Source organism: Microtus oregoni, unplaced genomic scaffold (assembly GCF_018167655.1).
Source record: "Microtus oregoni isolate MIOR12 unplaced genomic scaffold, Mior012 000000F_ref0000247, whole genome shotgun sequence".
Classification (NCBI taxonomy): domain Eukaryota; kingdom Metazoa; phylum Chordata; class Mammalia; order Rodentia; family Cricetidae; genus Microtus; species Microtus oregoni.
The window spans coordinates 41665186-41689588 of record NW_024543059.1 but is presented as its reverse complement, the minus strand read 5'-3'; the positions used below and the strand labels follow the sequence as shown (position 1 = coordinate 41689588).

The following is a 24403-nucleotide window of genomic DNA, read 5'->3' as shown; positions in this document are numbered from 1 at the left end:
AAGAGCTCTTGGGTAGTTTGTGCTCTTAACCCAAACCACCTCTTCAGACAACATATGTATAAACAAAACCTAGGTGCAGCTCTCAACATGGATGCAGTAAATTTAAATTCAGGGCTAGGAGCCTAAGCACAAAATCAGCAGTTAATAAATGAGTCTGAGCGTCAGTATCTTACCCTCTAAAAATGAGATCGGGGAGGTGGTGGTGGGGAGGGGAAGAACATTTCGGTGACTGATGGTTCCACTGTGCAAGAGAACAGGCATACCCAGCAAAGCATTCCTGTCGTTCACACAGAAAACACATTGTTATTCCTACCATTTGTTAAGAGTTACTGTCTCTGTGTGTGTGTGTGCGTACCCACGTGGAAACCAAAGGTCAGCGCCTGGTGTCTTCTAACAGCCTCCAGCTTATTTTTTGAGAGTCTCCCACTGAACCTGGAATTTGCCACTTTGATTAGACTGGCTGGCCAGCGAGCCACAGGAATCCACCCATCTCTGCGCTGCTGAGTGCTGGAGTTCCAGATGTAAGCCACCATGCCTCCCTTTTATGGGGGACCCGCAACTCTGACCGCAGACTCATTTGTGTGACAAGCACTTTACACATCAATCCATCCCGCGCGCCCCCCCTCCCCCCCCCCCCCCCGGACTGTAAGATTTTTTTTTTAAATATTTATTTATTATGTATACAATATTCTGTGTGTATGCCTGAAGGCCAGAAGAGGGCGCCAGACTTCTTTACAGATGGTTGTGAGCCACCATGTGGTTGCTGGGAATTGAACTCAGGACCTTTGGAAGAGCAGGCAATGCTCTTAACCACTGAGCCATCTCTCCAGCCCCGGACTGTAAGATTATCTTTCCTATGGAAAGGAAAATGAATCAAAAATGCAGATGCAGTACTGAGGAATTTGGGACTAGACACTATTATATTTCCTGTTCTTCCACGACCTCACCCAGTCTCGGTACTCGCCTCATGTGCGGCACTAAGGGCGCCCATCCATCCATCCACGTATGTCTCTGTGAGCGCATGTACTGAGGGACGTCAGAAGGCATCGGGTATCCTTCATCACTCTGCCTATTCCTTCCCGGCAAGGCTGGAAGTCCTAGTAATCCTGTCTCTGCCACTCTTGGAGCTGGGCTTACAAGTGGGTGTGGGGTGCTTACTTCGTTGTGTGTGCTACATGTCACTCCCATCTCATGGCTGTACCCTGAGTACTCCAACCACTGAGCCATTTCTCCAGCTCCTCAGGCTCGTTTGTTATAGGGGATTTGAACCTGATAATTCTGACAAGAGAAAAATCACAAACCAGCTCTGCTGTTTCTCTTCCTTTTCAATAAACCTTCAAAACCCTGAGCCACAAGACTAGAGCTCACTGCTCTAACCACTGAGCAACCTCTTCAGTTCTCACTTGTCATGCTTGTTGTTTTTTCTTGAAACAGTGTTCTCTGTGTAGCCCCTGCGTGTCCTGGAACTCACTTTGTAGACCAGGCTGGCCTCGAACTCACTGCGATCCTCCTGCCTCTGCCTCCCAAGTGCTGGGATTAAAGGCGTGCATTTCCAGTTTTTTAAACTTGATGTCTGAGAACACAGTGCACTCTGTTCTAGACACTCTAGGTGGTGGAAGAGAAATCAGTGGTAGCTTGAACAGTCAGTCACAAGTATATAAGGGACAAGCCCGATCTCCGAACCTAACAAGTCTACAGACGTTCTAGCTAGCAGTGTTCCAGGTGATAAGGAGTAGCTTCAAGTTTTGATCAATGAATGAAAACCAGTAAAAATATCAATAAAATATTTTAATGCCTACAATTTCTTGTATACATAAATTGCAAAACATTCACCTGTATATGCAAAAGTATATTCTTCTGCAGGTCAACAGCACCAGAAAACAAGCTAAGCTATGTCCAAGTTTTCTTCTTTTACATTTGATTTGTCCATTATGTAAAAGACATTATGGATTTAATAACTCCAAAGAAATCTATATTTCACTTTTAATCATACACTAAACACCTGAATATGTATTTCATCACATCCACTCACAAAATAAATAGTCTAATCAGCACACTGAAAATAAAACAACCAGTCTCTCTGCATATATTTATTCTCTTTCCAAAATGTTTTGGTCTTCTGCTATATCTCGGAAATGTACTACTAGCTGCTTTTAAGTTATAAAATACAAAATAATTTATTTCTTGGAGAAAATCTTGGGGGTTACCATTACAAAAATGAAATTCCGTGTTCCCGTAGGCTTTCTGTTGAGTCTTTGAACTTTCTCTTGGCACACACAGGGCTGCCCGTGACATGTGGTACCCTGCCTCTAAGTGGACACAACTGCATCCACTGCAGAGAAAGCACAAAGACCAGCTCTCAAGGAGCCTTAACACAAAGTGCCCTTGGCTTTAGCAAGTGGGACTGTGCAATCAGAGCCGCAAGTTTTATGAAAACTACTTTCTTGTCACATAATTTGTTAGAGAATGCCACACCCATGATCATGTAACATTACAATTGTGGAACGTTACTACATTCGAGAATTAACATCACCCAATAAAAGGCACATCTTCAAATAGTGAATCAAATCTGAAAATCCAGACAGTAGAGAGCATACATTAAAAATCAAGCACTTAATTTGTAAACCTTGAAAAAAGAATAGCCTGCTCCTGTTTCCTCCCGGCTTTGTAAGCTTTTCTCGGTGGTCAGGAAACACAGAGGAGCAAAATGGAAGACACAATTTGGACTCACAGTCTTTCTTTCCTGTGTTTTTTTTCAACATAAAAGTCGATGCATATCTGTTAACAGAAATGCATTCAGACATGACAGACATCACAACCTGACTCTTTACCAAGTTCTGAAACTTTAATCCAGCATGATGGCTCCTTCCTGTGCAAACAGCTGCACCCTGTAACTGAGTACAGTGCTTTCAGTCACCAGAAACCTTGACTGCAGTTACAGCTTCCAGAGAACGAATATTGAAAGGTTATTCAAGAAAAATCATGGAGGGGAAAGCACACACGTGATAGCAAATAAAATAACGTTCCGATCCTACTTTATCAAGTAGAATATCATACTCCCTTTAACAGTGGGATAGGGGCCGGGCACAAGTGATAGCAAATAAAATAACGTTCCGATCCTGCTTTATCAAGTAGAATATCATACTCCCTTTAACAGTGGGATAGGGGCCGGGCACAAGTGATAGCAAATAAAATAACGTTCCGATCCCGCTTTATCAAGTAGGATATCATACTCCCTTTAACAGTGGGATAGGGGTCGGCCGGTGGTGGCGCACGCCTTTAATCCCAGCACTCGGGAGGCAGAGACAGACAGATCTTTGTGAGTTTGAGGCCAGCCTGGTCTACAAGAGCTAGTTCCACGACAGGCTCCAAAGCTCCACAGAGAAACCCTGTCTCACCCCCTTCCCCTCCCCACAAAAAACCACCACCAACACAAAAAAAGCCAAAAAACCAAATTTACATGGTGAGTTAGGATGTCATATACCATCTAAAATTTAATCCTTGCACTTTTGAATTGAGTTTGAAACTCAATTCAAAATGACTAAGTTTTAAGGACTGGGTCAATGGTCCCACAAAGGAAGGCTAAAAATGATCACTCATAATATTCAAGCTTAGAGAATGAAGACATCATAGACAAAGACATAAAGTCTGGACCTGTTGAAAAGCAAGAGCTCTTTGTAGACCAGCCTCTCCAGCACCCCATCCCTCATGGCTTAAGAGCTGAAGAAGCCAGATTCACTGTGGAATTGCCCCACAGACCAAATTCTGACTGCTTCCAACTCTCGGGTCTCTAGCATCCTATCTCTTTCTCTGTTGCTGACTATCCTTAAGACATGGCTTCCTTCCAGCTAGACCCTAGATCAGCCCGGATGGACTCTAGGCTTAAGTGACAGAAAGTCTGTAGGCCTGACTTTTGAGAAGGCCAGAAGCTTCACAGCTCAGTGAATCACCAACAACAGGAAAACTTTCACCACAGTGCATAGTTAGAGATCAAAGTGCAACACGGACAAAGGGGAAGGCGGTCCTCTTCTTGATACACTAAATACTTAGTTTCTGCTTTTTTTGGTCATTAACATTTTCTAAGAAATTTAAGCTACAAATGCAATGTTATTAACATCAAGAGGTACAGGGCACCTTAGGGTCCCAGAATAGCTTTCTGAGTGGGGAGTAGAGCAGAGGGCACAACACATGTCACTTGCTGATTTTTTAAACCATTACTCTTTCAAATCTAATATCCAAATAGCCATCTTTCTTTAATAAAAGGAAGAAAGAAGACAAAGAAACAAAACAACCAACAGAATAGTAAGGGCCTTATCTACTTCATACTAAGGTCAGTGTGACAGGAAGCCTGAAAGGAAAACTAGAAAAGACTGTTTCTTATTCTGGAAAAATTTATATTTTAACTTAGAAAAATTTTATCACCTAATCATACAAATTAAGAATGCTTAGCATCCAATCTACAAATAATGCTGAATACAATATAATTCTATTTTGTATGTCAAAGTCACAAGGGTGACATTCATGTAATATTATAAAGCCTACTCTTTCCTGGGTTTTCAATTCATAGACTGGGACAGGTCACTTTATTGCTGGCAGCATTCACAGAAGTGCAAGGCCCTTCCTAAAGACAAGTATTACTGAGATCTGGGCAGCACCCCACTCACACATCAATCTTTTTCTCCTTTTAAAGTAGCAAAGGAACAATAAAAGACCAGCTGACTGGTAAGTGGCCCCACAGTAGCGTGCATAGCTCATCATGATCAAGCCGGCACCTGTGAATCGTTAATGTCATCAGAGCACACGGCAAGCATCGTATCATCTGCATTACAGATCCCACCCTGGACTGTCGAAGAACACTGTACACTCAGATGACAGGACAGTATGCATTCCTTCCTGAGTGTCCGGGTGTCGATCTAAAGGGTAAGGGCTTGCTCAGTCTGAAGGCAGGAATCCTTGCAGCAGGGTCCCAGATCCACACATTCAGTAGCAGCTAATGTCGCTTCAGCTTCTTGGCCTTTCGACGTTTCATTTCTTCTTCTTCACGTCTCATTTCCTCTAAGTCCTCTTGCATACCTAGTCTTAAACTATGGAGAAATGGTTTTAAAGGGTATTTGTTAATACACACAAAATTACAATGTTAAAAAGCAAGAATGGTATCTTTCGTGTGGCTTGTGCTGATGAGTTTGCTCATGTAAAAGGGAGACATTTATATACACATATATACATATACACACACACATGCAATACACAATTTAAAGCGGGGTCACAAACACAATGTAGAATAAAGATTTTTACAACAGATATCACAAAAAAGCCTTAATATCCACATTTAAATTAATAAAATATAAATTTATCTCAAATTAAAAAGAAGATTGAAGTCAGGCAAGGTGGTGTACACCTTCAATCCCAGCACTTGGGCAGTGAATCCCTGAGTTCCAGGACAGCCAGGACTACATAGAGAGATCCTGTTTTTTTTTTATTTGTTTTTTAAGCTTAAGGTGTAGGTAGCCGGGCGATGGTGGCGCACGCACTCGTGTGGCAGAGGCAGGCAGATCTCTGTGAGTTCGAGACCAGCCTGGTCTACAAGAGCTAGTTCCAGGACAGGCTCCAAAGCCAGAGAAACCCTGTCTTGAAAAACCAAAAAAAAAAAAAAAAAAAAAGGTGTAGGTATGTGCACGCGAATGCAGATGCCTGTCTAAGCCAGAACTGGGCAGATTCTATGAAGCTGGAGTCGCAGGCAGTTCTGAGCCACCTGATGTGGGTGTAGGGAACTGAACTCAGGTTCTCTACAAGAGCAAGCAGGTTCTCCTTCTTAAGCACTGAGCCATCTTTCTATCCTTTTAAAAAACACTTAAACTTATTTTGACATTTTATGTAGTTACAGGAGGGAGAGTCAAAAGAAAGAAAGCTGTTTGTGTTGGGACTGAGGTGAATTATTTCTCTGCAATAGGAAACCGTTAACACTATAAGCAAAGTAATCCTTTATCATCCTTACTCAGGAAACTCTCAGGAGCTCATGACTGGGTAGCTATACAAGAAGGAGGTAGAGGTAATCTAATCTGCTGCTCCTAGGTTCCTGAGACAGCAAAATTACAAGTTCCAAGACTGAGACAAGTCTGATGGGCAAGAAAACACAGTCCATGGCAGACTCAGAGGCCTCTGATTTCAGTGTACATTACCCATGAGATACTACAACCACTTTGGCTACATATTAATCCTTACAATGCTTGAATGAGTAAAGCAATATACTCTCATTTTACAAATGGGAAAACCTTAGACAGGCAAAGGAATTTGTCTAAGGCTTTCACAGCCAGCCAGTAGCAGTATCATCCAGAGAACCATGTGGTCTGACCCCCATTCCAAGCCCCGCAGCTGCAACCTTTTCAGACTTTTTAACATAAAATTACATAATGTACCCAAGTCTCTTGCTCACCTCTTGGCTTCCTCCTTCTGCTGCTCCTTCCAGCTGCTCTCCATGTAACGTAAGGCATAGTCACTTTCATCTTTATATCTGGCAAGAAAGCAAAGTAAAAAATGAACAGAAATTCAATTTTCTTTTTCTTTTTTGAGACAGGATTTCTTTGTAGTTTTGGAGCCTGTCCTGGAACTAGTTCTTATAGACCAGGCTGGCCTTGAACTCACAGAGATCCACCCTCCTCTGCCTCCCAAGTGCTGGGATTAAAAGGCGTGTGCCACCACCGCCTGGCAAGAAATTCAATTTTCTTATAGAGCTATATCCTCATTAAACCAAACCAAACCAAACCAAACCTACTTAACACTAAACAACTCGGTTTTAGGATTCTTCCCACCTTGTTTGGGAGTGAAAAGGCCAGACAATGGGTAGAAGTTGTTTTTTCAGTAAAGACATTAAATGAGCTGTAGATCCTTACAAGACAACTCTTCCTGAGCCCAGCATTAACAAAAGCACCAAACCCAACAAGGCTTCTTCAACCAGCTACATTCATTTAATACCTTACATTAAAATCCTGGAAGCACAATATGAAAATCGATACATATTAATCTCACTAGACCGTTATGACCCAGTGGAGTGAGAACTTCCAACAGTAAACAAGTCAGTCAACGGTGTGACCAGAAACAAACTTAAGCAAGTGTCATTGCTTCCCAGGCTGCCCTGAATTCACCAGCTCCGACTTCAGCTCTAGAGCAACTTGACCTTCCTCCCACTCAAGAGCCCCAGATGTTAAAGCCTTGCAGATGGCCGAGCTTTTCAGAGGGGCTTCTAAAGATGTCAGAGGAAATGTGACCGGTCTCATCTGTCCTACGCACATACGGCAATACTTCCAAAGTGTTTACCTCACAGGTACACGGTGAAGCTTTATTTCTTTATATTAATGGCTTACAAAGCCTTACTTGGGGACTTTATAAAAAACACGTGCATTCAACAGGACTAAGGTTGGGGCCTGAGACGCTGCAGTTTTAATAAGCTCCTAGACGCATCAATAATAGTGATAGTCCCATACTAGTGACCAGGGTCCACCTTCCTGGGTACCAAAACATTACACCCAAGAAAAGAAGGTATTGCCGGGTGGTGGCGGCGCATGCCTTTAATCCCAGCACTCGGGAGGCAGAGGCAGGCAGATCTCTGTCAGTTCGAGGCCAGCCTGGTCCACAGAGCAAGTTCCAGGACAGGCTCCAAAACTATAGAAAAACCCTGTCTCGAAACCGCCAACCCCCCCAACAAACAAAACAAAACAAAACAAAAAAACAGAAAGAAAAAGGAAAAAAGGAAAAGCAGGTGTCTTACCAGAATGACTTTCTGACTTCAAAGCCCATCTATTTGTATTACACGAGGCCGCTTTACCCCCTCTTTTAAAGAAAGCAGTTCACAAGCAAACATCACCAAACACTCTGAATTCACCAGAAACTATTTTGTGCCTTAGTTAAGGTTTCTATTGCTGGGAGCAAAACCAACCCAGGAAGTAAAGGGCTTATTTTATTTACAACTTTTAAATCCACTATCCAGGGAAGGCAAGCCAAGAACTAGAGGCAGGAACTAATGCAGAGGCTGCTCACTGGCTTGCTCCTCATGGCTTACTCAGGCCACCTTCTCTGTTTCTTTAAGGGTTTTTAGAGACGGGTTTCTCTGTGTAGCTCTGGCTGTCCTGGAGCTCACTTTGTAGACCAGGCTGGCCTTGAACTCACTGAGATCCACCTGCCTCTCTCTGCCTCCAGAGTTTGCACCAGCATGGCTGGCTCAGCCTTTTTTGTGGGCAGTGTCGGCCCACATTAAGAAAATGTGCCACAGGTTGCCCAGAGGCCAGTCTGGCAGTGAGCATTTCTCAATTCAAGGTCTCACTTCCCAAGTAACTCTAGACTATGTCAAGATGACATTAAAAACTAATCAGCACCTGCTCTAAGACTAAATCATTTTAGGACCTCCACCACCTAACGGTTCCTAACTAAGCACTCAATGCCTCCACTGTTAATGTTTCTCTCCTACAAACGACAAAAAGTTGATATTTTAGGTAAACCTTCAGCTTACTTTTTTCGGTCATAGCCAAAGATTTCCCGAATGTGCTTGGATATTTCTTCCTGAGGTTCTCCTTCATCTTCGATGAAATCATCCATTTCTGAGTCATATTCATCATCATCATCATCATCTTCATACTCTCGAGGTCTTTTGTAGCCAGTCGGGAAGGGGAGCCTTTGAGGACCTAAGCACAAAGCCATGACTTTTAAGTACATTGTATGGCAAAGTATTCCTTGCAGTGGACTATATCACATGGAGTTCAGAGAAACAAATAGTAATATGGCATCCCTAGCAGGGTAGTGGTGGCCCATACTTTTAATCCCAACACTCAGGGGGCAGAGATGAGCAGATAGATCTCTGTGAGTTTAAGGCCAGCCTGGTTTACAGAGCGAGTTCCAGGACAGTCAGGGCTACACAGAGAAACCCTGTCTTGGGAAATCAAAACAGAGGTGCGGCTGAAGCAGAGCATCCAGCTGGTGCTCAGCACAGGGTGCACATCCCTGTTGGATGAAGTATCTGGAGGGACTGAGCCTGGTTGCTTGTCATGCTTTCTAGCTTAGTTATACATACTTCTGGTACTTAAAAGATAAGTAATATTTCTGGAACTGGGTCGTTACAAACTGCCACAGAATCAATTTTTAATTCTAACAAATGAAGATACTGAAAGTAGTTCCCTATTTTTCCTGTATTTCTCTTAAAAATTCTAAGTCCTGCACATGCCTTAGCTACAGCTATATGGGCTTGGAGCCTGAGCCAGCAGTTTTAAGACGCTCCAGGCAACACAGCAAGACCATACCTGAGAAAAGAAAAAGTCCCAAGTATAAATCATTTTCAGAATTATAATTGTTCAAAGAGAGTAAAAAGTATGACTGTAAGAAAAACTCACTTTATTATTGTATTTTTATCCTAATGACTGAAAGTAAAAAAATGACCCGGGGAGGTAGCTCAGCAGAGAGCTTGCCAGGATATATGAAGCCCTGGGCTTGTGTCCTAGCACTATAGCAGACCAGTGGTGGTACACACTTGTAATCCCAGCACTCAGGAGGTAGAGACAGGGTACCAGACATCAAAGGTCACCCTCAGTTGTACAGTAAGTTCCAAGCCAACATGGGCTACCTTCTCTTAAAAAAACAAACTAAAACATTAATTTCCTCAGTCCCTCAACAAAAACAACAAAGAAAAAAAAAAACCCAAAGAACAACTTTGCAAAAGACACTTAACAGACAGTATCTGAGAACAACTTTCTTCTAGTCTCTGAAATCGAAAGCAAGGGATTTGGGCGTTGGTTTCTTTTTATCCTCTCTATGGATCCCAACAAATACTTTAGCAAGTACCTATGCAGCATGCAGTGTCTACAGGAAGCAGCTGGCGGGGCCCATCAGAGACTCCAAACTTGGAGATGGCAGATTCCTAAAGCACCAGCAGCAAGGCTCTTCGCTGTGCCTACTACAGGAACAGAACTCAGGACAGTCTAAAATAGCAGCTGGGGCACAACAGGTGCCAACGAGCATCCGCTGGGGAACGGAGCACCAAGGCTTCACGCTCATAATTATTCTCTCATCTTTAAACCTCACGGTCTTCAAGTAAAACACTATCCTATCCACCAAGCCACCAGCCATTGCTCTCACAAACCAGTCAAATTTGCTACACGTGAGAGAACAAGGTGGGAGTAAACAACGGATCCCAGACAAGCCTCTTGTCTACTATCAACAGTCAGTACATTACAGGGCACGAGGACGTGGTTGCAGGGTTCCTGGTCATACAAAGTTAGGTACTTTCCCAATGCCATGGTGATATTTTACCTGGGGCAGATCTGTAGCCAGACATGGGAGGCTTCATTCCATTTATCTGTCCATTGCTTGACCGACTAATAATATTCTTTGAAGAAATTGTTTCTGAGACAACAGTGCACTTGGGTTTTATGGGGAGGCCTGGGCTACCAACTGTTCGTCCAGGTCCTAAGCTGCTCACTGGTCTTCCAGGGCCTGAACTGACAGTCCGTCCAGCTGGAACGGAACCACTTATAGACCTCCCAGGGCCACCAACTGACCGCCCAGGGGGACCTTGGTTGCTCACTGGTCGTCGAATGTCATGTGGACTGTTTACAGGCCGCCTAGGACCTCCAGAACTGCTCAAAGGTCTTCCAGAACCACCGGGGCCACTGATGGGTCGCCCAGGGCCAGTGGAGCTGCTGGCAGGTCGTCCAGGACCATTTGTGCCATTGACTGTTCGTCCAGAGGGATGCGGATTGCTGGCCAGCTTTCTGATCCCACTGACAGATTGCTCGGGTCCTGAGCTGGAGCTACCATTCTGGCGCTTGGGCATAGCGCCAGAACTAACTGTGGGCCGAGCTGTCCCTGGGCTGGGTCGTCCAGAAGCTGAGTCAGTGTTGCTGCCTGACTGTCTGATACCTGGACTCTTAGCTTTGCTGTGTGAGAAGACTGTGGGCCCAGGTTTGGAATGGCTGGGATGAGAAGGAAGAGGTTTTTTGGCTTTGTGCTCAGAAGCAGGTTTCTGAGTCCCACTAGCAGCAGTCTTTGGGACACTTGGGGAACAGGTGCTGGGGTGGGGCTTTCCAGCCCCATTGAAGACAGGTCTGTTGTGTGAGGCCTGGGAGCTACTGCCAGATCCTGCCTTGGTTCTCTCTCCTGGCATGGATTTGGATGAAGACAAAGCTACTTGCTTTTCACTGGCTGTGCTGGGTCTGGGTTTCTTCTCAGCATGAGGAGACAGCAATCCTTTGGAAGAAGGCTGCCTGTCCCCAGAACCCTTGCTGGGTTTTGTGCCCACACTGTCTCGATGAGAGGGGGTCCTTTTGGACACGGGCGGAGGTAGTTTGGCATCGGTCTCAGTTTTCTTTTTCTTATGCTTTCGTTCAAGAAACTCTCGCTCCCTGAGTTCCTCTGCAGTCATGGGCCGCTCCTCAGCTTTCCTCGCTACCTTGATCTCCACTGGTTCGAACTGCTTCTTCTCAGCTAACCTCAGCAAGTCAGTGAAGTTCATGGGTGGAGGGGCACTTTTAAGGGGGGCCTTTGGTTTGCTTTCAGCTTTGAGAGGCTCTTGCTCCTCCTCGAAGTCCTGCTCCAACTCATCCTGACTGTAGTCTAGGAACTCTTCCTCCTCCACCTCATACTCTGGGTCAGTTCCCTGGTTTTGGCGGCTTTCTGCTATCTGCCTCTTCTTTGTCTTTTCCTCCACAGGAATCCCATCATAGCCATGAAAATTGTCCTTTGTCCTCTTGGCCATAGCTCTGGCTTTCTTGTCATGTTTGAGCTCAATTCGTTTTCTCACTAGTTCTTCCTTCCTCCTTTTCTCTTCTAAGGCTGAAAGAACAGAACAAGAACACACTGTTGCAAAGTCTCAGGACAGCTCATGTGACACCAGCCACAGTCAAAACACGGACAACGTTGAGATATCCAGGAGCCAAATGAGGAAGTCATCTAACAAAATAGAGAAATTTTTACACAAGTGGGTCCTATATGAGCTTCTCTTTCTTTATGTGTAAACAAGTAAAGGACTTGGTTTGTTTTATATGTAAAAAATGGCTCATAAATACACCAAGTTAATGGAACACCAGGACCCACTGACCTTAAGAATGAACCAATGAATACCTAAACCAATGTCAGGACCAAGGTAAAGAATGAAGACTTGTTATGGAGAGTTAGTTGGTCACTACACCAGGCCTTTTCACCTCTCTCCTCAAGACATAAGGCCTTGCTATGTTGTCTGGGCTGCTCTCAAGCTCATGGGCTCAAGGAACCATCACCATGCCTCAGCCCAGTGAATACTTGAGGCAACAGGTGAACATCACTATGCCTGGCTCCACGAAGCCTCGAGGGACAGGGGCAGATAAAACAATACAAATAGTTAACCTATGAACAGGCACCTATGTATATGTTCAGAAAATCTCCCCCAAATTTATTAGTCTGTTTCGACATTTTTACAAACACACACTGTTGAGTCGAGGATGGCTTTGGTGGCAGACACTGAGACTAAGAGACACAACACAAGCACATACCTTTCCGTCTAAGCTCTTCTTCTTTCCTCCTAAGGAAAGCTTGCACAGCTGCCGACTGGACACCTTTTACTTTTGGGTCTTTCTTGGGAGGCCCCACTGCCAAACTGTACCTTTTCTAAAAACAAAAGCAGTATAAGAGCTATAAGCAATTCAACTTTAAGGATATATGAAGAGTCCAAGAATAAACAAATAAAAATGTAGATTCCAGAAATAAGAATGTAAAAATAAAGAAATATGAAGTTCTTAGTCTAGGAGAATGAGAACAGACTATCAGCAGCTTTCTCAGCAGATCAAGGATCAATCGTTCACAGTGAGCTATTTTCTCAGAGGCTTAAGAAGCCATCAGCCTAGGTCATTTCATTTTACAACTGGCTGTTCTATTTACAAGGCCGGAGTTTCTCTCTGAAAACTGTAGTAGAGACTACTAGTACAGAAAACTGTAGAAAACTGAGTAGTGTCCTGGCCATCCTTGATGAACTGGGTTAACCCTTAGGAAACAGAGATGTGTTAGGCACCTGTGTCTGTTATGGGAAACTGGCACTGTTAAAGGGGAGGCATGGGGCTTCAGTATAACTGCCTGGAGGAACCAGGAGAAACAGTGAACACGGTGTGCAAACACCTGGTTTGACCAATGGAGGCTTATCATAAAAATTCCTTTGTTCAGACCTAGTGCTTGGTGTCCCTACTATAAAAAGATGGGTTCTGGAAACTGGCCTTTTGCCACAGCCTAACAAACACCATCTCTGGCTGTGGTCTCAGCTAGCTGATGCGCTTCTGTGCCCTGCGGTGTTTATTTATTTATTTTTTAATTTTTAAGTTTGCTCCTGGTTTTCCTGGGATCTGGTTTCTGGAATAAAGTCTGATTCTGGTTCATTAGACTTGGTGTTAGAAAGGTTTTCCCATCTTTGTGTGACCCCCCTGGACCCAACAATATACAGTCTATGTAGTTCAGTGACAGAGTGCTTGTCTGCCAGTGCTTGTGCGCAGCTCTGAGTTCAATTCTCAGTATTGCAGAAAATGAGGTAGGAAAGAGTAAGAAAAACAAATCTAAACAAAGGACCCAGTAATCTTTAACTGCAGCATTTAAATTTGTGAAATATTAATTTGCTACACAAGTTCTGTTTCCGTATTACCAAGATCACCAGTACCACACAGGCACAGATGGTGTTTTCCTGGACTTTGGTTTTTAAGTAACTGCATAAAGAAAATGAATGATTGAGCCCTGAAAGAAAAATATTTCAATGTCTTAAGTATCTACTACTAAAGAAGCACGGTAAACAGCTAATCCTCATCTCTGGGACATGGGACATAAATCTATGGGCCAGCAATTTTTTTTTTAATTACAGAACTGAATAAGACAGTCTCACACATACAGGTACTCTACTACTAGACTTCATTCCATCCCTAAAAACAAGAGTCTTAAAGTGTCCCCCCTCTTCTGTTATATGAGGCAGACATCCTTTTTATGTACTAAATCTTGTCTGTGATGATAATAAAAGAAAGTCATCTTTGTGGGAAAAGCCAGCAGTCTGTAAACCCCAACGCCTCCCCATCCAGCGTATGAGTTTGTTCTCCCATGTTCTCCCATCCTCTGTATGCCCACCCTTGGAAGGAAGCTGAAGGATCTGCTTACTATCGGGCTGCCAGATACAATGTATCTTTTTTCTTTTATTTCCTCTATTGATACAATGTATCTTAAACTCAAGGTGTACTGCTGCCAGATACAATGTATCTTTTTTCTTTTATTTCCTCTATTGATACAATGTATCTTAAACTCAAGGTGTACTGCTGCCAGATACAATGTATCTTTGTCTTGCCTTTCCTCTATTGATACAATGTATCTTTTTTCTTGTCTCTCTTTCCTCTATTGATACAATGTATGTTTTTCTTCTTTCCTCTATTGATACAATGTGTCTTTTTCTTTTCCTCTCCTCTATTGATACAATGTATCATGAAATAAGCTCAACTTGCAACTGAAAAAGCAGCTGGCCAAGACGGGCAAGCCTCATCCAACCTGAAAATCCTGCATGATGGCATGTTGACAACTGACTCATTCCTGACGGAGAAATCCCAAGACAGTTCCAATTGTTTTCTAGTCACCCAAGCTAGGACACAATCAGATTCCTTAGTTAGTCCACATCTTTGTAAACTGAATTGAGAACTCTTTCCTGCAGGAATATTATGAATATAAACGACACCTGATTTAAGTGTCACACAGCTCGCAGGCAGCATCACAACTGAAATGATTTTTGGTATATTCAGAGTTTCACAGCAATCATCTCTGGTTTTCAGGATATTATAACCACCTCAAAAAGAAATCACTTACTTAAGTGATGGGTCTGGCAACCATTAGTGAACTTCCTATCTCCATCTCCTTCAATAGCTGAGTAATATTGCAGGGCATACATCCATACCCTATTACTTATCTGTTCACCAGTTGGCCATCTGGATGATTTCCATTTGTTTTTGCCTTCATAAAAAATGCTGTTGGGACATTTGTATGCAGTTTTAGGCAGATGTACATTTAAACTTCTCTTGGGTATTTTTTTTTTTTTTTTTTTTTTTTTTTGAGACAGGGTTTCTCTGTGTAGCCCTGGCTGTCCTGGAACTCACTCTGTAGACCAGTCTGGCCTCAAACTCACAGAGATCCATCTGCCTCTGCCTCCTGAGTGCTGGGATTAAAGGTGTACACCACCACATGGCTATGATCATATATTTTAACACTAAACTCAGTAGACCTTTCCAAAAAGGGCTGCAAGCATGCAAGCATCAAAGATTAAAATATGTTTTGATGGACAATTTTTCCCCACCTCACAGTAAAGCATGATTTAAAAAAAAAAAAAAAGCCTGAGGCTGGAGCACACTATGTTCTCTTTAAGACAGAAGAGTCATTTGGCCCGTCGTAGATGGCAGCAGCAACAGCACACCAAGGTGTACGCATCAATTCTGACTCTTGATTCCAAAGCACCAGACCCCTTCATTGTCTGGGTTTTATGAGAAGCAGCCAGACACGTTTCCTTTATCCTAAACATATCTGTTTTACCATCCTGCAAAGCCAACTTCATCACTCTGTAGGACCCCATGAATGATCCCCAATGGTGGCATTGCTGTCATTTGGAATAGCAACAGAGATTTTGCCAAGATTTTGTAACTCTAAAACCAACAAACAGGTTTAGAAAACATCAAGCCATTTAAAAACATACTCCTCCCATTGAAACCATCCTGTGGAGAGCAGATTAAGAAGCAGCATGCGGTCTGGAAATGTTGCTCAGCAAGTGCACAGTCAGGACCAGCATGTTACTCCTCCTTATTCCCCAAACTGCTCCTTAGGAGAAACAAGACTGTTGTAATAGAAAATAGAAATTTTCTGATGATTTTACATCACTTATTATTGGTTAGAGTAGTCAAACAATATATTGTTTTGTTTTGTTTTTTTTTTTTTTTTTGGTTTTTCGAGACAGGGTTTCTCTGTGGTTTTGGAGCCTGTCCTGGAACTAGCTCTTGTAGACCAGGCTGGTCTCGAACTCACAGAGATCCACCTGCCTCTGCCTCCCGAGTGCTGGGATTAAAGGCGTGCGCCACCACCGCCCGGCTAATATATTGTTTTTTTTTTTTAAAAAAAAATTATTTATTTATTTTACGTACATTGGTATTTTGCCTGCATGTATCTCTGTGTGAGGGTGTCATATCTTGGAGTTACAGACAGTTGTTAGCTGCCATGTGGGTGCTGGGAATTGAACCCAGATCCTCTGGAAGGACAGTCGGTACTCTTAACAATTGAGCCATCTCTTCAGCCCCCAAACAATATATTCTTAACTTTAATCAACACCACAAAGTTTTTTTTTTTTTTTTTTGGTTTTTTCGAGACAGGGTTTCTCTGTGCACCACAAAGTTTTATACACCTTTTCAAGACATTAGTCAAGAATGAATGCAGGAACCAGCTCTTTGCATTAAGCTAGCTCAGCGGGATGGTGAAAAGGGAATAAGACATCCAGAGCATCTATTCAGGTTGGCTATATTAAACATCAAAATCAACCATCACAAGGTTTATAAAATATTCAGTAAGGGTTGGGGTATAGCTCAACAGTAGGAAACTTGCTGGCATGCTGGAGGCCCTGGTTCAACCCTTGGTGCATTATTCAAATCTGCCATAAAACCCGCACATCAAATGAGTTCTTTGTTAGAAACGGCCTTCAAAAAGGGTAGTTGTTGGGCTGGAGAGATGGCTCAGAGGTTAAGAGCATTGCCTGCTCTTCCAAAGGTCCTGAGTTCAATTCCCAGCAACCACATGGTGGCTCACAACCATCTGTAATGAGAACTGGTGCCCTCTTCTGGCCTGCAGACACACACAGACAGAATATTGTAAACATAATAAATAAATAAAATATTTATTTAAAAAAAAGGGTAGTTGTTTTCCTGGTGCTCAAGCACAGGCTTTGTAGCTGAATGCATGTTGAACGCAGGTCTTCTGGCTCAGGACCAAACATGTTTTCACACTTCACTTTCTATTTGACTCCAACACTGGTTTTCTCAGGCCCACAGCCCAATCTTAAACGGAATTCCCTAATTTCCATGCATATCTACCCCAGACAGTTAGGAATACAACTGATCATCCCTATGTTCTTCTCCTTTGCCATCCTTTAGGGGAGTGATTACTCTTTTAGAACAGACTTCCAATATCACCCGTCAGCCAGTTTTCCATCCATGTACTAACCAGTATCAGTCCTGTTTAGCTTTAGAGATCAGATAAGATCAGGTGGGCCCATTCAAGTGGTCTGGTTGAGTGGGCTGTCCACCGTTTCTAAATGCTATTGGTTTGGCCTTTCCATCTTTATACTGAGACCGTCATAAATATCCAAGAGTATTATCGCTTAAAGCTGTATTAAAGAAGAGCTGAGGCAGGGAGCTTGAGTTCTATCTATGAAGATGACAAACTCAATACATTCTCTTCAATCAACAAAGTCTGGGGTAAGAGCAGGGACTCTGAAACACAGGGCAGGATTAGATCCTCCTCCTTCAGTACAACCAATCCCAAAACTCACTGCCGTGGCCTTGGGCAATTTCTTCACCTCACTAGGCCTGTTTTTTTTTTTTTTTTTTTTCTCGAGACAGGGTTTCTCTGTGGTTTTGGAGCCTGTCCTGGAACTAGCTCTGTAGACCAGGCTGGTCTCGAACTCACAGAGATCCGCCTGCCTCTGCCTCCCGAGAGCTGGGATTAAAAGCGTGTGCCACCACCGCCCGGCACTAGGCCTGTTTTGTCATCTGTAAAATCTCTTTCATAGGCTCATTACGGCGACTAAATTAATTAACATATGAAGTGCTTAGAACAATACCTGGCAAAGGCTCAGCACAACGAATATTAATTGCTATCACCATTATTTAGAAAGAGATTCTCTAAGGTGTTGCAGAGAGACAACAGAATCCCTGCTGGGAAACATAAACCCTAGTTCCTAAAGGCAGCTTCCATCCTTAAAGCACTGGTTTAGAAGCACTGCTCTACCCTGGAGAGCAGCTGAGACACCAGGGATGTCTTGTCAGCTCTCCCAGAAGGCCAAGATCCAGTTTCTGTAGAGCAATCACTACTGCAGCAAAAACTTTTGTTAACCCACACCATTCTTCACAAGGAACCATCCCAGCACTTGGGAGACAGAAGCTGGCAGATCTGAGGCTAGTCTGGCTTACATAATGAGTACCACAGGCCCACCAAGGCTACAGAGTGAAATCCTGTCTTTAAAAAAAAAAAAAAGCCAGTGGCAATGACTGGTTGCATCATCTTGATCAGCTGTTATTTTTGTATTCAGAATTCCACTGAGAAGAGTGTGTGCCTAACACTTACACACATAGTGCAATCTTACCTTTGTTTTAACTAAAACATTAGGATGATTGTTTCATTTCAAAACAAGAACAGTGAAGGAAATGTTAGTACAAGCTGAGCATCCTTAATACAAAAATTCAGAATCCAACATGATCCAGAATCTGAGATGTTTTGAGGACTGATAGTGTAGTCAGGTAAGTCATAGGAGACAGCTTGGTTTGAGACCCCACTTGGTTTTGGCTTACTCTCAAACCCTGGCACAATGCACTTGGCAGGCTGCTTCCACTACTTGCACATACTATGCGCACATAGCCACTGCAATGTACCTAGCAACCTCAGACCCACACAATCCCTCACTTGTATGGGTTACACGATCTCCCAACTCTGAACAATGGGATACTTTCCCAGCCACTGGTAACAATCAAATTTACATTTTTTTTTTTTTTTTGGTTTTTCAAGACAGGGTTTCTCTGTGGTTTTGGAGCCTATCCTGGAACTAGCTCTTGTAGACCAGGCTGGTCTCGAACTCACAGAGATCCACCTGCCTCTGCCTCCCGAGTGCTGGGATTAAAGGCGTGCGCCACCACCGCCTGGCTAAATTTACATTTTTTATTTAAAAGTATTTCCAGTTTCCAGGTACTGGCAATTAGAAGGGCCAATTGAGCTTAAACTGGTTTTCAGAGCATGCACAGTAAGGAAAAATTGCATTGTCTTGTAACCCAGGGAGAATCTCTACTTACCATCTTATGCCTATGCATAATTGGAGGAATGGACAGAATTAAAATCAGATGCATTATAGGGAGGGACATGCACAGTAGAGAAATGATTATATAACCCATCCATCAATCAAGATAAAGAACCTACCCTAACTGCATTCATAGTAAACCAGGTCCCTTTTCCCCAGGCTGCATCCTGGGGCCCTGAGTACCTTTACTCTTGTTCTGTCAAGTATTATCTTATTGCTTTGTGCTAAATAAAATCATCATGTTTCTTTTGCAAATGTATGTGTGTGCCCTTATTTTCAACTTTTTGGATAAGAGGCCAAGGATCTGGAAACACCCAACTCAAAACTCTGATCCCTTTAACAATAGGACAGCACAAGTTGAAAATTTCACACCATGGGCTGAAGTTAACGCAGAGGCACTCTCAGTGTTCCGTGCTTAAGAACACATAATGCTCTTGCGAAGATTGAGGGGCAGTTTCTAGCACACATATCCTCTGTAACTCCAGTTCCAGGAGATTGAAGAGTACAAGAATAAAGAATATAAAAACGTAGATTCCAAAAATAAGTAGAAATAAAGTTGTAAGCCCAGGAGAATGAGAGCAGACTGTCAGCGGCTTTCTCAGCAGCTTAAGGATTAACTATTAACAGCAGCTTACTCCGCTTTACAACCTATAGCTCTATTTGTGAGGCCGAAGCTGCCCTCTGCAAACTTAGGGTCGCTCTGCAAACTGAGAATCAGCTTTTAGATACCCCCTGGCCACTCATGGCCAGCAATTGATGTGAGCTGAGGTAACTTTTAAATGATGGGATGGACGTGACTTTTGACTGTTTGGTTTTACATTGTCCCATACCCTTCCCTGCCATGTGAAACTGGCAGTGGCAGGGGAGGTGCAGAGCCTTGGTAAACAATGGACTAAATACAAACACTAGTTTAACTGAAAAACTCTGTTAATGGAAATTGCAAAGAAGGGCAATTTGTGTCTGAGTTTTACCTTGAGACTGTAAAAGTTCTTTTGTTATTGCCTAATGCTTGCTATAAAAGGAGGAGTCTGGAAGCTGGCCTTTGCCACAGCCTTAGGAGAATGAACGCTGGCTGTGGTCTCGGCTAGCTGGTAAGCTTTTTGTGCCCCATGGAGATTTATTTTTTTAATTTTATTTTCCTGGAATAAAGTTTGTTTCTGGTTTACTAGACTTCGGTGGTCTGTCCCCATCTTTCCACAACACCCGTGGACCAACTGGATCTAATGCCCTCTTCTAGACTCTGGGGCACTGCACTGCACATCTGCACAATCGTACATGCAGGCAAAACAAAACACCCACATACATAAAGTAAGTTAAAAAAAAAAAAGGAAAATTGTTTTAAAAATATTGTATGAAAGTAATCTTCAAGCTCTGGTTACCTGAACAAAATCTACACAAGATAGAGCTGACATTCCCAACATCATGTATAGGAGAGGGGCCCATGGGACCTGTGATAGTTCTAATGATAATGGCCTCCATGAGTTCACATGTTTGGATATTTGGTCCCCAGTTGGTGGAGCTGTGTCACTAGGCTTTGGGGTTTCATAAGATGACATTTCCAGTTAGCTCTCAGCTTCTACTCCAGCACCATCCCTGCCTGCCTGCTGCCATGCTTTGTGCCATGATGGTCATGAACTCTGACCTTGTAAACAATAAACTGCTCTATATGTTGCCCAGTCATGTGTCTTATCACAGCAACAGGAAAGTAACTTAAGACAGGGCTCATTGCTCCTTGATAGTAAATAAAGGTTGATGAGCTAGGGGGCAGCAGCTGCTCAGGGAGGAGAGTCATTTCTTTAGCGGTTGAGTCTCTGGTAAACTGCCCATGCTCACGCATGCTCATGCAAGTGACCCTATTCGAACCCAATGAGCTCTCTCTCTTTTTCTCTCTCTCTCTGTCTCACTCCTCACTCACACACGTCATGAAAGTAGGAGAGGGGCGTGGGAGAAAGAGGTATAGTGGGACAGGGATGAGAGGATAATGGAGGGTAACAATAATTATCATTATTTGTAGATGAAATTGTCGAAGAATAAAAAAACTAAAAATATCTCCAAACTACATAAATTATAAACATACATATGAAACAGATTAATTTTGTGTTTAGACACCATTCCTATTCTCATATTTCATTATATTTATATAAATATCACAAAATTGTGGGGGGAAAATCTGACACGCAGAATACTTCTAGTGCCAAGTGCTCCAGGAAAAGGGTAAACAACTGTAGCTCTGCAGCCAGATACAGACACCTACATCTGTGACAGGCCAACATGTTTACCTACTGGCTTTTACCCATCATTAGTCTGGTTAGCTTTCCTCAACAAAGGTAGGTCTAAGAACTCTAAAGTTCAGATAGGATCCAAGAAGGTGAGGGGAGAAATAGCTAAAGGGGGGGGGGGAGGACCAAGCACACAAAGGGATGCTGTCAGTTACTCAAAGTCCTTTGATTCCCTAATCAGGTTTAGGCCAAGTAGATCATATTATGCATGACACACAGCGGTGTGTGTGTGTGTGTGTGTGTGTGTATTTATCAAAATGCTTCTTGAGCTGGATGGTAGCACTAATTTAGCTATTTAGAGACATGGGCTCATGTAGCTTAGGCTGGTTTACAACTAACTGCTTTGTAGTTAAGGATCTTGAACACCTGGTGAGAACATCATCCTGTACCTCTCAAGTGCTAAGAGTTCAGGCTTTCAGAGAGGGGCAAAAAAACCTGCAATATACAAAACTAGGAAATGAAGAGTCCACGTGAGATCTCAAATTTCAGCTGACTGAATCGAAGAGAGGTGTTTTGAGTTGGACACTTCACTGATCAAACCGCAAATATCAAAACGCGAAATATCGGTTTACAGCTGTGCTGGGGGACCTTCTGATGATCCAGAAATGATTAGTTTATGCAAAACAGCTATAACCCCCGAAACCAGATGTCGGACCACTTTAGCACTTAGCTCTGGAACTGTGCAAACGGAATCTAAAAATCTGCAAGTCCACTAGGAAACGAAAGCTGAAATCGGCTTTGCCTAACCCGCTCGAACAGGAAATCCATCACGCACCTTAGGCAAATAAAAGGTCTACCACACACCCGCAGCCCACGTGGTCAGCTCACAGTTGGCCTTGGGTTTCCTGAAATGCTCTAACTTCTCTTCCCTACTTAAGACACCTCTTTGGCAGGTGATAATATCTTTGGCTCAGTGGGTGGGGCCACGAACAAGAGAACCTTTCCAAGAAATCACGCTGAAACCGGTATTAGACTCGCCAAAAAGACCCAAAAAGCTGTATCGGGCCAAGTCCTTAAAGTGCCCGAGCTCTCTGGCTATATTGGTCTTCAATATAGGGGCTGAAGTTTTTTTCGAAGCCAGGCGCTACTACTGCTAGACAGCATCCTGCCAGGCGCGGCTCACTCACCCACTTTGCGCAACTCTAAAATCCCCCAAGCCGCAAATTCCACCTTTCGGGGAACATGGCTTGGCGGAAACTAATCCCCCAAAAAGCTCCCCTTTCGCATCTCCGGATAAACTCCAGAAGAGGGCGTAGACCAAGTTTCCGAGGCCGATAGGCACTTGCTTAGAAGTTCCACCCGTCACATACGAACTTGACGCCCGGGATTCCTACTGCAAGCCCGGAGACTCACCGGTACATGGTTGACACCTTGTCCTTTGGAAGCGATCAGCAGGATTTCCCTGAAGTCCATGTCTGGCCGAAGAGAAAAGCCCGGCTGGGCCGGGGACTCGGGACGCGGCGGACTCGCGTCTCGCCGCTGCGCCCAGCTCCGCTGACTGGCTTGCCTTGGTGGCCCCTCTCCCGCCGCCCCTCGACACGGACACTTCCGGCGCCTTCTAATGCCGTGTGCCGCCCCCGCGCTGCAGCTGACTACAGCACATATATGTGTGTGTATATATATATATATAAACACACACGCCCGGCGCCGCCGCAGCGCTAGCCGCGACTGCGCAACTTCCGCTTTCGGGGGCGAGACACGTAAAAATGCGTACGTGGCTGCTGGCGTTGTCTCAAGTGGGCGGGACCGAAGCTTTTGTCAGCCAACCAGACGCAATATTAGCAGCTAGGGGTGTGGCCGAGAGCGGGAGCGATCCTGAACGTCTTCGCAGCCAGAGGGTCTCGGGGACGGACAGCCGGTGGGGGAGAAGAGGAGTGACCTCCTTCCAGGTGTGGGTTCTGTAGGTATCACGCGTGGGTATTCAGATTCCAAATGGCAGCGTTCCAACGGCTGAACCGAGAGGTCTGGAGAAGATTTCGGTTGCGTTTATCAGCTCCCCGGGGGCTGCGCGTGCGCACATGACTTCGCCTGGTCCTCGGATGCTAGTTGCTCCGAGCACAGAGGCGCCTGCTGCTTTTTTTTGTTTGTTTGTTTGTTTGTTTTTTTCGAGACAGGGTTTCTCTGTGGCTTTTTGGAGCCTGTCCTGGAACTAGCTCTGTAGACCAGGCTGGTCTCGAACTCACAGAGATCCGCCTGCCTCTGCCTCCCAAGTGCTGGGATTAAAGGCGTGCGCCACCATCGCCCAGCCGCCTGCTGCTTTTTGTCCAGGGAATGAGAAAAGCCTATGGTCACATACCCAGCCGGGTTTGACCCTGACGCACTACCGTACAAACGTGCACCGGGAGTCTAGCCTGGCTTTCATTTGAGTTATCCTGAGTTTGCAAGGTCATTTTGTCTCAATAAAGTACACGTGAATAACTAGACATACCAGGGTCTGGGGTGGGAATGGATCATGGATCGTTTTGGTGGGATGAAAATACCCCAAACTGGACCGTGGGGTGCATTAGTTACTACTGTATAGTTGAAAGGGGTGAGCGTATCCTATAGACTGTGAACTGGTGTTTGACCGCTGTATCGGAATGACTCCACTTCAGACTGGGTAAGACACCAAGATGAAACCTTTGCCATGTCACAGAATTGAAATTCTTAGTTTTCCTTTTCCTCAGCCCACAGGTACTTACTCTTTCCCCAGCCCAACATAGTATTTCTTCTATAGATGCTTTTAAAGATATATTTTATGTGTATGAGTGTTTTGCCTGCATGAGTGTCTATGTACCATGTGCATGCAGTGCGTGGTGCGTGTGGAGACTGGAAAAGGGCATGCTGTCCCCTGGAACTGGAATTACAGATGGTTGTGAGCTGCCTTGTGAGTCCTGGGAATCCAGTTTGGGTCCTCTGGAGGAGCAGCAAATGCTCTTAACCAAACGATCTCTCCAGCTCTTTTTATAAAATCTTACAGCTCCCAGTATTTTCTTTCACAGTTTTTAATTACATACTTAACACATGCCCTTTTTTTCCTAATTACTGGCTCTTAGGCTAAATGTGAAGATCTGTG

The 24403-nt window shown here is 43.9% G+C and overlaps 1 protein-coding gene across 1 annotated transcript; it reads right to left on the bottom strand.

The window, feature by feature from the left end:
• Nucleotides 1-1773: 1773 nt before the first annotated feature.
• Spty2d1 (SPT2 chromatin protein domain containing 1) lies at nucleotides 1774-22995 on the bottom strand. Its single transcript, XM_041648878.1, has 6 exons — nucleotides 22702-22995; nucleotides 12510-12624; nucleotides 10294-11814; nucleotides 8504-8675; nucleotides 6434-6511; nucleotides 1774-5084 (listed from the first exon to the last, which is right to left on the bottom strand). Exons 1-6 carry the CDS (start codon nucleotides 22759-22761, stop codon nucleotides 4991-4993), a joined length of 2040 nt encoding a protein of 679 aa, XP_041504812.1. The 5' UTR covers nucleotides 22762-22995; the 3' UTR covers nucleotides 1774-4990.
• Between the last annotated feature and the right edge of the window lie 1408 nt (nucleotides 22996-24403).